Source organism: Brachyistius frenatus, unplaced genomic scaffold (assembly GCF_029030835.1).
Source record: "Brachyistius frenatus isolate BFR_SWC_R1_liver_20210118 unplaced genomic scaffold, ASM2903083v1 Contig_59, whole genome shotgun sequence".
Taxonomy (NCBI): Eukaryota; Metazoa; Chordata; class Actinopteri; family Embiotocidae; genus Brachyistius; species Brachyistius frenatus.
In genome coordinates, this window is record NW_027210658.1 from 805,526 (window position 1) to 819,971 (window position 14,446).

General features: G+C 46.2%; 2 protein-coding genes across 5 annotated transcripts in view; both read left to right on the plus strand.

Moving 5' to 3' along the window:
- The window catches only part of LOC138625111 (heparan sulfate glucosamine 3-O-sulfotransferase 5), a 62,918-nt gene extending 60,151 nt beyond the window's left edge, over positions 1-2,767 (plus strand). For both annotated transcript variants that reach the window (XM_069705817.1, XM_069705818.1), the window contains one exon: positions 930-2,767. In XM_069705817.1, the coding sequence (XP_069561918.1) occupies positions 930-1,860 (931 nt within the window). In that variant the 3' untranslated portion in view covers positions 1,861-2,767. The remainder of the gene's footprint in view (positions 1-929) is intronic.
- Positions 2,768-3,612: 845 nt separating this feature from the next.
- LOC138625117 (histone deacetylase 2) lies at positions 3,613-14,064 on the plus strand. Of its 3 annotated transcripts, none has more exons than XM_069705829.1 (14): positions 3,613-3,760; positions 4,689-4,801; positions 4,892-5,009; positions 5,149-5,223; positions 5,867-6,005; positions 6,530-6,671; positions 6,919-7,011; positions 8,280-8,388; positions 8,675-8,815; positions 10,437-10,545; positions 10,808-10,938; positions 12,085-12,240; positions 12,337-12,397; positions 13,702-14,064. In XM_069705829.1, the coding sequence occupies exons 1-14, from the start codon at positions 3,706-3,708 to the stop codon at positions 13,733-13,735; spliced, it is 1,476 nt and encodes a 491-aa protein (XP_069561930.1). In that variant the 5' UTR covers positions 3,613-3,705; the 3' UTR covers positions 13,736-14,064. The 3 variants fall into 3 exon arrangements, with proteins under 3 accessions (XP_069561930.1, XP_069561931.1, XP_069561932.1); XM_069705830.1 differs by having other exon boundaries at positions 13,705-14,064; XM_069705831.1 differs by lacking the exon at positions 5,149-5,223.
- Positions 14,065-14,446: the final 382 nt, after the last annotated feature.

Below are 14,446 nucleotides of genomic sequence, written 5' to 3' on the forward strand. Positions count from 1 at the left end.
TCTGGAGATCCATCTGAAAATAATCCCTCGTTCATTAGAAAAGAAGATTCAAAAAGACCTGTTTTTGGGGGCGTGTCTGTTTGATTGACAGGCCTGAAGCAATAAACATAAATGCAGCTCTCTGTGCCACGTTCCTGTACGTGTGCCTGACTTGGTGCTTCCACGTGTTCCTGTCACAATACGGCAGGTTCGTTAGTTTTGGATTTTTTTTTTTTTTCCTCCACTCAAACAGTACACCTGAACATCTCTGCCGGCTCTTCTTTTATTTATTTTTTTCCGGTAAAAATCCCCGGCGTGTTTCTGCCGAGCGCAGCTGAACTGTGCAGAAAGCAGGAGAGAGTGAGCTGAAACTTGAGCTATAAAGTAGCTGTTCAGTCATTTAAAACACCGGCTGTCTCCTCCTCTGGGTTTAACTCCTCCCCTCCTGATTTTGTATGCGTTCATGTGCTTGTATATTTACATGGTGTATGTGCTCATCTGCACATAGAGCAGAGAAGTGTGATCCGCTCAAGTGGTCTTCCGAGACACATGATAATGTCCGGTGTGAACTGCTGTACTTAAAGCTGGCTAAATGTGATTGGATCACTCAGAACAGATTGGTAACACCAGCTATGCTTTCCTTTCGTGTGTACGTACACGTGGAGAGTCTTCGAATAATGATTGAGTAGTTTGCAGAAAATATTGAGTAATATTTTTGCTCTTCCACAGCATGAATTTTATCGATAAGGCTGCAGTATTGGTCTGGACTTTAAGAGGCTCTGAGGGTAGATACAGGAACATGTTTAGTGCTTTCTCAGCTTTTAACCCCAAACAATGTTTCAATTAACAAGAAGTCTTACAGTCTAGTAGTTTAACTAGTCAGATGGATAATGAATAAGTCCTGTCGAACTAGCTGACTGAAGATGTCTGTTTCCTATTCTCTCTTTCAGGCTACAACCCATTTGCCCCGTTGAGAGCAGAGCGTTCCCCCCCGAGGCTGAACAAATTCCTCTCCGCACACTGCAGTTCAAGCGTGGTCTCCTCCACGAACTACGTAAGGGCAATGCCACCAAAGAGCAAATCCGCCTGCACAACCTGGTCCAGCAGCTGCCTCGGGCCATCATCATTGGGGTCCGCAAAGGGGGCACCCGAGCCCTGCTGGAAATGCTCAACCTGCATCCAGCGGTGGTCAAGGCCTCGCAGGAAATCCACTTCTTCGACAACGACAAAAACTACGCCCGGGGCATGGACTGGTACAGGGGGAAGATGCCCTTCTCTTTCCCCCATCAGATCACCATTGAGAAGAGCCCTGCTTACTTCATTACAGAGGAGGTCCCTGAACGCATCTTCAAGATGAACTCCTCCATCAAGCTGCTGATCATTGTCCGCGAGCCCACCACCAGAGCTGTGTCCGACTACACCCAAGTGCTGGAGGGCAAGGAGCGCAAAAACAAGACCTATCAGAGGTTTGAGAAGCTGGCTATTGACACCAACACCTGCGAGGTGAACACAAAGTACAAAGCTGTCCGGACCAGCATCTACACCAAACACCTGGAGCGCTGGCTCAAGTACTTTCCCGTGGAGCAGTTCCACATCGTGGACGGGGATCGCCTCATCACGGACCCACTGCCGGAGCTGCAGCTCGTCGAGCGTTTCCTCAACCTCCCCTCCAGGATCAGCCAGTACAACCTGTACTTCAACACCACCAGGGGATTTTACTGTCTGCGATTTAACATTGTCTTCAACAAGTGCCTGGCAGGCAGCAAGGGCCGCATCCATCCCGACGTGGACCCGTCAGTGGTGACTAAACTGCAGAACTTCTTCCACCCGTTCAATCAGAAGTTTTACCAGATCATCGGCAGGACATTCAACTGGCCATGACGAGTTTGAACTCCTGCGATGAGATTATTAAAAAGCCAAGCTGCAAGATCTCAAAAGATTTTAGTAGCACTTTGATTCATTTTATTAAAAGAATGACGGTGTGACCAAATATAAAAGGAACTTAATGTAAGTTTGTCTTTATGTGTGAAAATACAACTAAATAGTTTGATGATGATTTGACTGAAATATTCATTTCAAAGCACTTGATTGCAGATTTATTGACCTGTCTGTCAATGTTTCCCCGTGAACAAAAAAAATACTCAGCACTGAGCTGTGCAATTAACTAAAGAGATTATTTTTTAAAGACTATCAAACACAGACATTCATGCTGTTAAGATAAGCTTATGTGTGATGCTTCTATTCATGACAAACACCTTCAAAGAAAACAGATGACATCTGATAGACAAATAAAATGTTCCTTTGTTCCCCAGCTTGTTGTTTACTTGACCAAAACTGCATGTGCAATCCAGATGCCATTATAACATAGTAGACTCTTCTGTTTGTTCATCGTCTTCACTTTAATGCCTGCTGTAATCAGTCCATTAGAAGGTGGCCTCCTTTAATTCTCAACGCAGTATGCAGTGAATATTCAATGCTTACCAGAATAGATCTAGTGTTTCCAATTTAACCGTCACCATGCCCCAAACCTTCAGCGCAATTAAGACTTGAGCTTGTGTTTTTAATGTAAGTATGCTGTTTCTTTCCCCTGCAGCTTTGTCACTGGTTTGCCAAACACCTGGCAAAAAGCCATAGTGAAAAAAAAAAAGTCATCCTCTGATGATTCCTTTCAAACCAACTGTTTATTCATGATTAGCAAAAATGTGTCTGTTTCTGTGCAAAATACTCATTCTGTATCATAAAGTGTGTTGTTAAAAAAATGGTTAAATTAAAAGAACATGTAAATATTTACGAGTTGATTTATTGTGTATTCTTTTTTTTTCCTCTTTATTAAAAGGAATAGTTCAACTGTTGGGAGGTTGATGAGACAACAGTGATGTTATTGAGGAGGTGATTAGTCCGTTTTGTGTTGTCTGTCTGATCTGCGTTTCGAATGGTTGCATATCTTTTGAAAGAAGGGCCGTTATCTGTAACTTTGAAAACCAGACGAGCCATCATTGACACACGGGTGATGCGGTGATTGCCCAGCTGTGTAGAGGGGAGAGAGGAGAAAGGCGCAACCCAAAGCGACGTGAATATGAAGGCAACAGGATAAACCCTGCACAGGGACCTTGAGTAGGCGGGTGTCAGTCACAGCAGGTTAATGCTTCTGTACAATGTCCATGAGCAAACATCTGCCTGCTCTACATTATTCTGATTTCTCTGGCCTCTTAGAATTTCTTGAAGTGAAAAATGGGTGAAATTGTACCATGAATAAGATGTAAGTCAAATAACTATTAGCAGCCAGGTTTCAAGTAGACTAAATGGCATTTAATATGGTGATAGGGTGTTTTGTTGTTGTTGTTGTTGTTGTACTTGATGTGGTGCAGATCGGAATATTTGAAAGAGGGTGCTGACATCTAGTGTTTATCAGGGCAGTACAAGAATATGATTAATACTACTTATCTGTCTTCTCCAATCTCTTTGTCATATATTTACGCATTACGTATCGTAAAACTAATTCACCCCTGATATGTGTGCAGCAGTGTAAGTACCATTCAGCAGGGGGGGCCCGCGGCGGGGCCCGGGTCCGCCTCCGCGGCGTCGCGGACACAGGCCCCGCCCCCGCTGCAGTGGCTCCTCCCACTCAACAACCCTCCGCGGTGTTTTCTTCTGTGTTGACATCGTCCATCTCGTTCTCCGTCCGCGGGAACAAAGTCACGCCGGCTCGGTGGAGGCTTTCTGGACATGGCTTACACGACAGCGGGGGGGACCAGGAAGAAGGTCTGCTACTACTACGACGGTACGGGACCTCCTCGTGTGTGTGTGTGTGTGTGTGTGTGTGTGTGCGTGCGAGCGCGAGCCCGGAGGGAGGCATCTGGCCGGCTAACGTTAGCCGCTCAGCTAAAGTCCGCGCGGCTGCCGGTGACTGCAGGATGTTTTAACACGCGCTTGTTGAGCGTCGGCGCTGACCGGCGTCACCGCGCGCGGCAAACGTGTGATCGGTGTTTTTAAGCGCCCGACGTTAAAGCGAGCGAGCGCGTGAAAAGACACCCATCAGCGGTGGGGATAATTAGCCCGACGAGCGCGTGCCTGTGACTCCCACACAGGACGGTATTCGTTACCGTGTTCCTCTTCATTCAGACGCTGGGCTGGCACGAGGAGACATGTTGAAATACAACACCAGAGGTTTGCAGAAACTCACATTAAGTTGTACTTTTTTTTTTTTTTTTGAAGTTTCAGTTCGTCAAACTTCACGTTTGTTGATATTGTGATCCTGCTTTCATTTTTGACACAACTTTCTATGCATTCGGTGTTTTAATTCGAGATCCGATGTTTCCATGTTGTTGCTGCTTTAGATGAAGTATTGTTTATGAATATTTCCTACCAGATGCAATAATCCAGTTTTAACACCTTCATGGATAGTGGCAGGACATAAAGAAAAGAAAAGGAAAACAAAATCCATACATTAAGATTTTTGTAATTTACTAAAAAAAAAAAAAGTTGACTGTTAAATTCTAGTTTTTGTCCATTGTCAACGTTGAAGTAAATTACTTTTCCTCTCTTGGTCAACATATCGCCGACTATTTCTTCTCCGGTTATCCCGCAAACGTCACATGACCAGTTTTCAGATATTTAGTCACGACTGTTGTGATATTTGTACGTTTGCGTCGTCAATTCTACTCAACACACTGTCGTGTTGACGTGTTTTTATTAAACTTTCTTTACAGGTGACATCGGGAATTATTACTACGGACAAGGACATCCCATGAAACCGCATCGTATTCGGATGACTCACAACCTGCTTCTCAACTACGGACTGTACAGGAAGATGGAGATCTACGTACGTTTCCGACGTACGTCGTTTGAACTCGTCGTCCCGCCGGCGCGTCCGTCCCCGTTGCCGTCCAACTTGTCTTCTCGTTTGTTTCAGAGGCCGCACAAAGCCACGGCCGAGGAGATGACGAAGTACCACAGCGACGACTACATCAAGTTCCTGCGATCCATCCGGCCGGACAACATGTCCGAGTTCAGCAAGCAGATGCAGCGCTGTGAGTCTCCGTGGCCTCTGTGGGACATCACAGAAGACCGGGGAATGTCCCCGACGCTCAAAACAAGCTGCGATTCCTGTTTTTGTCGATTTGCAATGTATTTTGAAACGAAGGACGTGTCCTCGGTTTGATCTTTCAGTCAACGTCGGGGAGGACTGCCCGGTGTTCGACGGCTTGTTTGAGTTCTGCCAGCTGTCTTCTGGCGGCTCCGCTGGTACGTGAAAAAGAAAGAACATTCGTGGGTGGGAATTTTGGTCGACTCGAACAAAAACGACGCGCCTCACACCGGCGCCTCGGACGGAGCGCCGTTTCTGCCGGCGCTTTTGTTTGAAACGGTCGAAAACAAACCCGGACACCATCAGCAGAATGCGACGAAATAGGAGATCTGACACGAAGTCGCATCCATATTTACTGCGTTGCACAGATGCCTCCCGAAGTAGGCAAGCCGACCAGAGGAGAGAGCGCAAACCAGCCCAACCGACCTCGTTCGGAAACTCCCAAAACATCGATTTAATGCAGCTAACGGCAACGCGAACTACCACAAAAAAAATAAATACTTGGAAGCGGCGTCTGTACATGTTTCTTCTGTTGCTGGTTTTCTAGCTACTGTAGTTTTGCTAAAAAAAAATAAAAAAAACCTAGACGATTGGAAATATTCAGAGTTTCTCAAGAGTTTTGCGTATTCTCGTCCCGCCGTCAACTGATGTTACTCGCATCCGAAATTCCTAAACCATTGAAATCTCGAGCAAAGTGCGAAGCCGGCGCTGGTTAAAAAGCTGCGTTGCTGCCGTGTTTGCGTCGAGTCGGCCGTACGAGTTCACCGTCACCAAATCCAGCCTTGTTTCCCCCGCTCTCAGCCGGTTCCGTGAAGCTGAACAGGCAGCAGACGGACATCGCGGTGAATTGGGCCGGGGGACTCCACCACGCCAAGAAGTCCGAAGCCTCCGGGTTCTGCTACGTCAATGACATCGTGCTGGCCATCCTGGAGCTACTCAAGTGAGAGAATCTTCCATTTTTAGTCCGTATTTAATTTCGTCCGTATAAGTAAAAGTACGCGTGTCGACGAGGGGCGATAAAAAAGAAATCCAGGGAATGAGCGGAGTGGAAGTTCTGACCTTCACCAAAAGGGGCTTTTTTTTGGGGGGGGGGGGGGGGGGGGAACTCGTCCGGAACGTGGACCTGAAACCCGAGCGGAGAGAGAGCACATCGAATGTTGCGTCCGATTCACGGGGAACGGTCACAATGGGAGGAGCCGCGCGGTTCACGACCGCTTGCGCCGATTTATTTGCGTCGGCCGCCTCAGACTGACCTCGAGCCCCGAGTTGAAGTGACGGAGGCGCGTCCTGGTCACAGAAACAGCTTTCGCTCGGGCGCCCGACGTCGACCAAGCGGCACAACTCCCAAATAGTTATTGGCGAAGGTCGCAGCTTCCTCTCGTCTCCCCTCGGGAGCCTCTGGACGTCCAACGCGTCTCCTCGTAGTCTCAGAGCCGTGACCTGCAGGACGTTTCTGTCTCCCAGGTACCACCAGAGGGTACTGTACGTCGATATAGACATCCACCACGGAGACGGAGTGGAGGAGGCCTTCTACACCACCGACAGGGTGATGACGGTGTCCTTCCACAAATACGGGGAGTACTTCCCTGGAACCGGAGACCTGAGGGTGAGCAGAACGTTTTCCTTCACAACTCCCAGTTTAGCCATGAAAGCAGCAAAACATCGCGCTGCTGGCGTGGGAGAGTTCAAAGGCATTAAAGGAGGAGACGTTTTATCAGTAAGAATAAAACACAGTATTCATAGGCAATGTTTTTCTGAAAATGATCAGTGGTCTTGTTGATTTTCGGCAGCCAACATTTGCATTGGTAAACTGACGAAGTCTGCGTTTCCCGTTTCTCTGGGTTCTTCTTCAGGATATTGGAGCTGGAAAAGGCAAATATTACGCCGTCAACTTCCCGCTGCGAGATGGCATTGATGACGAGTCATATCAGCAAATCTTCAGGCCTGTGAGTACGAAGCGTGAACATGAACCTGTCTTTTAATATTCCACTGCAAATATTCTTGACCTTTTCAAAATGCTTTTTTTTTTTTTTTTTTTTTTACATCTTTTTCCACTTTCTTCTTGGAGACATGTTGTTTGGAGACTCAAAGTTGCACTAAACAATAATATATATATTTTTAAATTTATTTATTTTTTTCAATCTTTTTAGCATCCTTTAGCTCACTGGTGATTTTTTATTTTTTTCTTCCCCACGAGACTGTTTTCTACACGACCTGCTCAGCACTAAAGGGCAGGCAGACAAAATGGATCACAAACAGAGATACGTGGTGCACGGAACCCTGCGAAGCCTTTAGAATTGAATATATTCCTAAATCAATCGAATATAAAACATCATTCAATTTTCTCCCAAGAGCACCCGATGATAGAAATGAGATACAAATAGTATACTTGGTCGTTTATTTATTGAGAATAATAAATCCAATATTACATATTTGTGAGTGGTGTAAGTATCTGAACCTTTACTTTCCAGCTCTTGTGCAGCAATAAACTGCAGCTGAAGTTTCCAGTAACTTTAAAAAAAACTTCTGAATATCTGCTTCAACTCTGGGATTGTTTCTGTTGGACCGTTGTCAGGACGGTAAATACTGAAGCTACAGCCACATATTTCCCTCAGGAGACGACAACAACAGTAATAATAATAGCAATAAACTTTTGTTTAATTTGTGGAGCACCTTTCATTCAAGAAATGCAGCTCAAAGCGTTTCACAGCAAGAGAATGACATGAAGTGCTTCACGTCAAAAAGATATTAAAGAAACATTAAAAAATTTAAAAAAAAAACATTTGCAAATGTAATTTAGAAAGTTAAAAGAAGGTAACATCAGGTAACATTAAATACAAGACAACACGTTCCAAAAATCCCAATAGTTAAACAAGCAAAAAAATAAATCAATAACTGAACCAAAACATTCAGACATTTCCTTAAATGGTCTTTAAATGGACAGAAGGTCGCACAAACCTGTTGTTCTCAGTCGGACCATCCATGATACGCCCACGCCCAGAGCTTTACTTCCACACACACACAAAAAACCAAAAAAATCAAGACTAATACAAAAATGAAACATATCTTTTGTCTTCGCAAACCTAGAAGCTACTTTTCAATCTTGAGGGCTCGTTGCCACGTGGCAGCGGACGGGCGGGCGGGTTGGTTGTGAGGGTTAAGCCACGCCCTCTTCCAGACGCTCCTCACTGTGGTTTTCCGCTGCGTCCTGCAGGTGATGGCCAAAGTGATGGAGATGTACCAGCCCAGCGCCGTGGTTCTGCAGTGTGGCGCCGACTCTCTCTCCGGAGACCGCCTCGGCTGCTTCAACCTCACCATCCGCGGTACGGACACGCCGCGTCACGCTGCCGTTGCTTAGGTGCCGAAGCACATCAGGTTGCCCGCTCGTTGCAGGTTTGGCGGTTCAACCTTAGGACGAGTAAACCCTGAGTCGCCGCCGTCGGCAAGGAGAACACCTCCGACGGCCCCCGTCGCCTTCGGTCTGCGTGAAGCTGCAAAGCGCTTCTTAGACTGCCGCGGTGACGGGTAGACTTATTTTAAAAATGAAGTTACGAGCGAGGGTCAGGAACCAAAAAGAAAGTGCTGCATCGTGCCTTTTGTTTCCTCCAGGGCACGCCAAGTGTGTGGAGTACGTGAAGACCTTCAACCTGCCGCTGCTCATGCTGGGCGGAGGAGGATACACCATCCGCAACGTGGCGCGCTGCTGGACCTACGAGACGGCCGTGGCTCTGGACACGGACATCCCCGACGGTTCGTCACTTGTCTCATCTCACTGAATGGGAACTAAAAAAAACGAAAGCTTTGGTTTTGGCGTGTTGCGGGAAGCACGGCAGTATTAGCTCAGTGCGGCGAGTCGCAACCTTTTTTTTTTTTTTTTTTTTTAAGCTCAGGAGCCTTGAAAGAAAACACTTCCTTCCAGTACGGAGGCCTCCGCGGGAATCTTCTTTTACAGACTTATTTCGGTTACTTTTCAGCCCGCTGAATGTCCTCGACTGAGGTCACACTTGTGTTGGGGCGAGAAAAAAAAATGCAATAATCTGTTGGCTCCTCTTCATCTCTGCTTGAACCTAAAGACTCCAGGTTGCAATCACAACTACTAGTGAACCATTTGGCAGTTGAGGTGCATCATGGTTAATGTGGGCGTCAGTTGGAAGAAGAAAACGGGATTAAAATAGATTACTATTCTGTCCATCACAAATCTGACAGTGTTTTATCAATAGAGTCCCAAATTTGTTGCGTATTGTAGTGAAAAACATAGATTTGAATTTCCATATTCCACTTTATGTCCAAAAAAAAGTGAACCGTTGCTTTTAGTGTCTGCTGTAACTCCCACTGATGCTTGGAGCAATCGGATTCCTCCGTACAACATCCTGAACTATGGGATGTTGGTGGGTTCTTAGCATGAACTGTTTCCCTCAGGTCCTTCCACAACATTTCTATTGGACCAGATCCACTGCAGGCTCCTCCCCCCCAGCTCTTCCAAATATGGTCACTTCCTGCTCCGAACTAGCAAAGATGGTGACGGACAAAATCTGAACTGGAGGATTCATAACGTTCACAAACCAACGATGACCTCACCGATGGTCGATGACCTCACTGTTGGCCGATGACCTCACCGATGGTCGATGACCTCACCGATGGTCGATGACCTCACCGATGGTTGTCGCTTGGTTTTAAGCGTAACCCATTTGAGTTTTTGATATAATTTAATGACCGTTCAGTCATTTGAAAATCATAACACATCCCAAATAGACACTTAAGCACCGTAATAACAAAAAGGTTTTGAATTTCTTTTCCTTCTTTTCTTGCCATCTCACCACAAGACATTGAAAGTGGATTTTTGAGAGGGACAGGTGGAGCATCTCTAACCGTGACGCCATTAATTGATTGCATAATGTGTGTGTGCGTGTCTGCAGCCTGTGGTGCCGTGATGGGTGGAGGTGTCGGGGTGTCTAGTTAATGTTCAATGACTTCACCGCTGGAAAGGCCCGGCCCGCTTCCTGCCTTTGTTCCCAGCGAGCTGAGTCAGCACACCGAGTGTGTCGAACATGAAAAAAGGGGGACGTAATCAGAGGTTGTTGAATGGGCCAGCGGTTCTCTTAATGGCATTCGGAGACATTAAGTGAACTCCCCATTCGTTTCAATTCATCGTGCCCTCAGCGGGGATCAGTGCAGGTTATAAAGCCTCCGTAAATCATGTTTAACAGGTGTGTTAGTGCTCCTCTTTCAGTCCAAACGACTGATCATTTGACACTCGTTTTTTTTTTTTTAATTTTTTTTTTTATCTCCAGTGTAAATCTTCTCCGCTGTGTTCATCTTGGCTCGGTTTCTTCCAGTTGCCTTATTCTTCCCCGTGACGCTTCCATTGCAGAGCTGCCGTACAACGACTACTTTGAGTACTTTGGGCCGGACTTCAAGCTGCACATCAGCCCCTCCAACATGACCAACCAGAACACACGCGAGTACACGGACAAGATCAAGTAAGTGACTTCAAGTTGCAACGTACGGGGCGGTTGTCGTTGCTGCCGACGTTAAAAAAAAAATAATAATAATTAAAAAAAAATCCTGATCCGCGAGAGGACGTGTCGCAGCGCCACGAGATGTTCGCGGTCTAATAACCGTCCGTTCTCTTGTTCGTTCCCTCGAATTGCTTCGAGCTGTGCGGACGCCCCCACGTGGTGAACTGCTGCGGGAAATGGAAGTTGCGGGCGAACTCCCGGTAACGTTTCTGTGACTTGTCAGGCAGCGGCTGTTCGAGAACCTGCGGATGCTGCCTCACGCCCCCGGCGTTCAGATGCAGGCCGTCCCCGAGGACGCCGTCCCAGACGACACGGTGGACGAGGACACGGAGGACCCCGACAAACGCTTGTCCAGTAAGACCCGACGTCTAATTTCGCGCGGCATTCCCTTTCAACCGCACAGTAACACAAACGCACAAAACTGGACCTCAGAGGACCTGAACACAAACTCACCGTCACCACGGCAACAGCCGAGGGTCATTTCTTCCGATGCGCAACTTTCTCTGATTTAAGAAGGTGCACGTGAACCATTGTGTGTCTTTCTGACAAAAAAAAAAAAGCTTTACGAATCTGAAAAGTTCTTTTTTTTTTGGTGTATTTAGTTTTTGAGAACCCCACAAGTCTCTTATTTAAATGGAAAAACCGTGTTAAAGGTTCCGGCTGACGTACCGTCCGTCCGGCAGACTAATCTTACGTCTGCAACACCCATAACTCAGAAAACAGGCGTGAAACTTCACGTTAGTGTCGCAGAGTCAAAAGTTTCAACCAACGTACTCGTTTGAATGAACTAAACAAGGAAACACGACTTTGGTGACGGTGGAGGGATGCTGATGGAATCGAATTTCCTGAATCAATAAATCATGAATGAAACGTTGTTAAAACGTGAACATCGTTTCATTCCTGCCACAGAAGGGTGAACACGTGTACACGCTGCTGTGACGACGAGATGTCCCCGCTGTGGGATTAATAAAATCGAATCGAATCTCACCTAATCTAAACAAGGAGGTGTTCATTTTTTATTTTTTGTTTATTTCCTAGTCTACGTCGGCGTTGCAGTTTAACCGGCAGGAGATCACCGATGTGCGAAGCGTGTGTCAGCTCCGGCTGCTGCTGTCTTCTTTTGTTGACACGAGTTAATAACGCGGAAACCTGAAATCTCCAAGGATCCTGTCAGCGTGACTCCTGTAGCTCTGAAACATGTGTTCGACATCGGTGGACAGACAGACAGACAGACAAAAAAAGTGGAACCACTGAAATACCAACAGATCACATTTCTGATGGATTTGTTGAAAGTAGAAATGTCTGACTTTTGCCTCGACAGCCCTGATGAACCTGTGGAACAACAATCGCCCGCTATAAAGTAGGGAGGTGTAAAACAGACCGTCTTGGCGCCCTGCAGTCGTTCCTATGAACGTCGCGCGTTCTCCTTCAACGTGTCCTCACGGACAAGGCCGTCCGCAGGAAGTCCACTCATCGGACCGTGTTGTTGTGTGGTTGCAGTTCGTGCCACAGATAAGAGGATAGCCTGCGATGAAGAGTTCTCCGACTCGGAGGACGAGGGGGAGGGCGGCCGGAGGAACGTGGCCAACCGCAGGAAGGGAGCCAAAAGGCCCCGAGTGGACGAGGACAAGAAGGACGGAGAGGAGACGAAAGCTGGTGGGTTCCTCAAGATGGCCCCGAGTACTTCAACCATGGTGAGATGATGCGGGATGTGAATAAGAGGCTCTTTGTTTTCCCTCCATCTCACCACAGATGCAAAAGAAGAAGAAGAGAAGACGAAGGACAGCAGCACCGAGAAGAGCGACTCGATAAGGTGACGCGTCTTTGTTGTTCATGTGTCGTGTTTTTTTTTTTTTGTTGTTTGGAGTATTTACTCACTTGGTTTTCAGACCGGTTGCTTTTTTGAAACAGTGTAAACTTGTGTTCACACTGAAGCGGTTCCTCGGCCTCCTGCAGCAATGATTCCTGTAAACCTGAAAAACCCCTCTTCTACAGACAACTCATCCGTTCGCCGTGGAAATGCTTCTCATCGGCCTTTTTTATGCGTGCGCAGGTGCAAGACGAGAAATTCACTTTGTATCTTCTTGTATTGAAAACATTTCCATGCAGAGTCTAAAACTAAACGTAACAAACGGCCGGATCTCAGCGACAGTTGAGTTTTAAAGTTCACTGCTGGCCGGTTGTGAACTGGTGCTGACAAAACTGAACAAAGGAGTACTCAACAATAGCATTTCCATTTTTGATGGTTCAATTTGAATCCGTTTTTTTTTTTTTTCTTCCAGAAAAGAGCCATATGCTCACACTGAAGTCAGATCTGAGACGAGCTTTCAGCTTTATCAGAACTTGCAGTCGGTCTACAAGCAGCTGGTTGTCGCTGCCTGCTGCTGCAGCGAGTCGCTTCCTCCGCAATTCATTTCTCTGAAGGCATTTTCCACACGGTCTCTCCGAGCTCATCAGCTGTGTTTGCCACACGTCTTGTGTGCGATAGTGCAGTAAAGACGTGGAGACTCTGAACTCTTGTTTTCACACGTCAGCAATGTGTTTCCTCTGTGGAAGAAAACTACGTTACAGGAACCTTCAGAAACTCGAACCGACACCTCTCGGGCTGATTGACTCTCCGACTTCTAATCGCAACGTTCGAAAAGGAATATCTGAACTCGCTCGGCAGCATTAAACAACTCGCATTTAAATGAAAATCTATGAGATGATTACTTTAAAAATATGTTTAACAGGACTGTAGAAATGAAAATCAACCAATTTTTTTTGTTGTAATTATTAAATAATAAATCAGTTAGTTAAAGAGTCATATATCCTGCATCTGTATCTGTTAAACCAACTAAATGGTCCGTACCCGTACTGAGGGGCCGGTGCTTCTTTTGCGTTTCATAAAAGTTGCTATAGTTATTGTTATTGTTTAGCTATAGTGAGAAAACATGTCAGGCCTCGTCACATCAAAATCAAATCAAAATAGGAATAGACACCCAGTGATGTGTGGTCTGTGGTTCAGACCGTGTGCTGTTACTATCATGGTGGACTTGTGGTTTGTTGCTCACTACGTTGCTGCTGGAAATCAAACTGTAAAAAATGTTGATGTTGTTGAAACTGTGTTTTCCTCAGCAGTGTGAAGACTGAGCAGACCAGCAGTGCCTGAAGTGTTCTTCTTCTCTCCACTCACCACCCAACTGTCCACCCCTCGACCATCCAACGCCTCAAAACCTCCTCAGAGTCATGATATTTATTTTCTAGGTGTAAATCTGGAGTGAATCGTCTCTTTGTGTTGCGTGTCGGTGGCCAGCTTGAATCCTCTACTTGAATTTTCCAGGCTTCGTCCTTTGATACTCTTTGAACCCCGTGATTCCAATGTGCTCGATCTTCTGAAGGAAACACCAGTTTGTTGTTTGGTGAACTGAGGCTCCGTGAACCTGCAATCATTGGTTACCTTTTGATATTTTGTATTTGTCAATAAAAGTTTTGATACTGCTTTCTTGGGATGGAAACTGCAGCTCCGTGAGCATTGTGTAATCCAAAGGTTCAGACACAAGGGGGCGCTGTAACCCAACACATAGCATTCTCAGGCAAAGTACCAACACTGGTGGAAGGACGTGTTGTAAACGTGCAGGCACTCAATGTTTCTACCAGCATAATAATATCAAAGACTTCAAACACAAATATATGATTGTGGTTAATGAAGCATACCAAAGTTTGTCGGTTCCAATGTTGCTCTGCTGCCGTCCATCGCTGGTTTGGTGGAAGCAGAACTCCAAGAAGAACAAACGTCCCGATGACGGCTTCCTTGTGCGTTTTAAGATATGCTGGATGGAAAGTAAATCCTAATTATACGCAAATATACGTTTGTTAGTGT

Bases quoted from the DNA above. Each gene is read 5' to 3' on its own strand.
- LOC138625117 (XM_069705829.1), top strand. From the start codon at position 3,706: ATGGCTTACACGACAGCGGGGGGGACCAGGAAGAAGGTCTGCTACTAC. The intron at 6,006-6,529 runs GTGAGAGAATCT...TCTGTCTCCCAG, and splicing joins GCCATCCTGGAGCTACTCAA to GTACCACCAGAGGGTACTGT. The intron at 10,546-10,807 runs GTAAGTGACTTC...GTGACTTGTCAG, and splicing joins GAGTACACGGACAAGATCAA to GCAGCGGCTGTTCGAGAACC.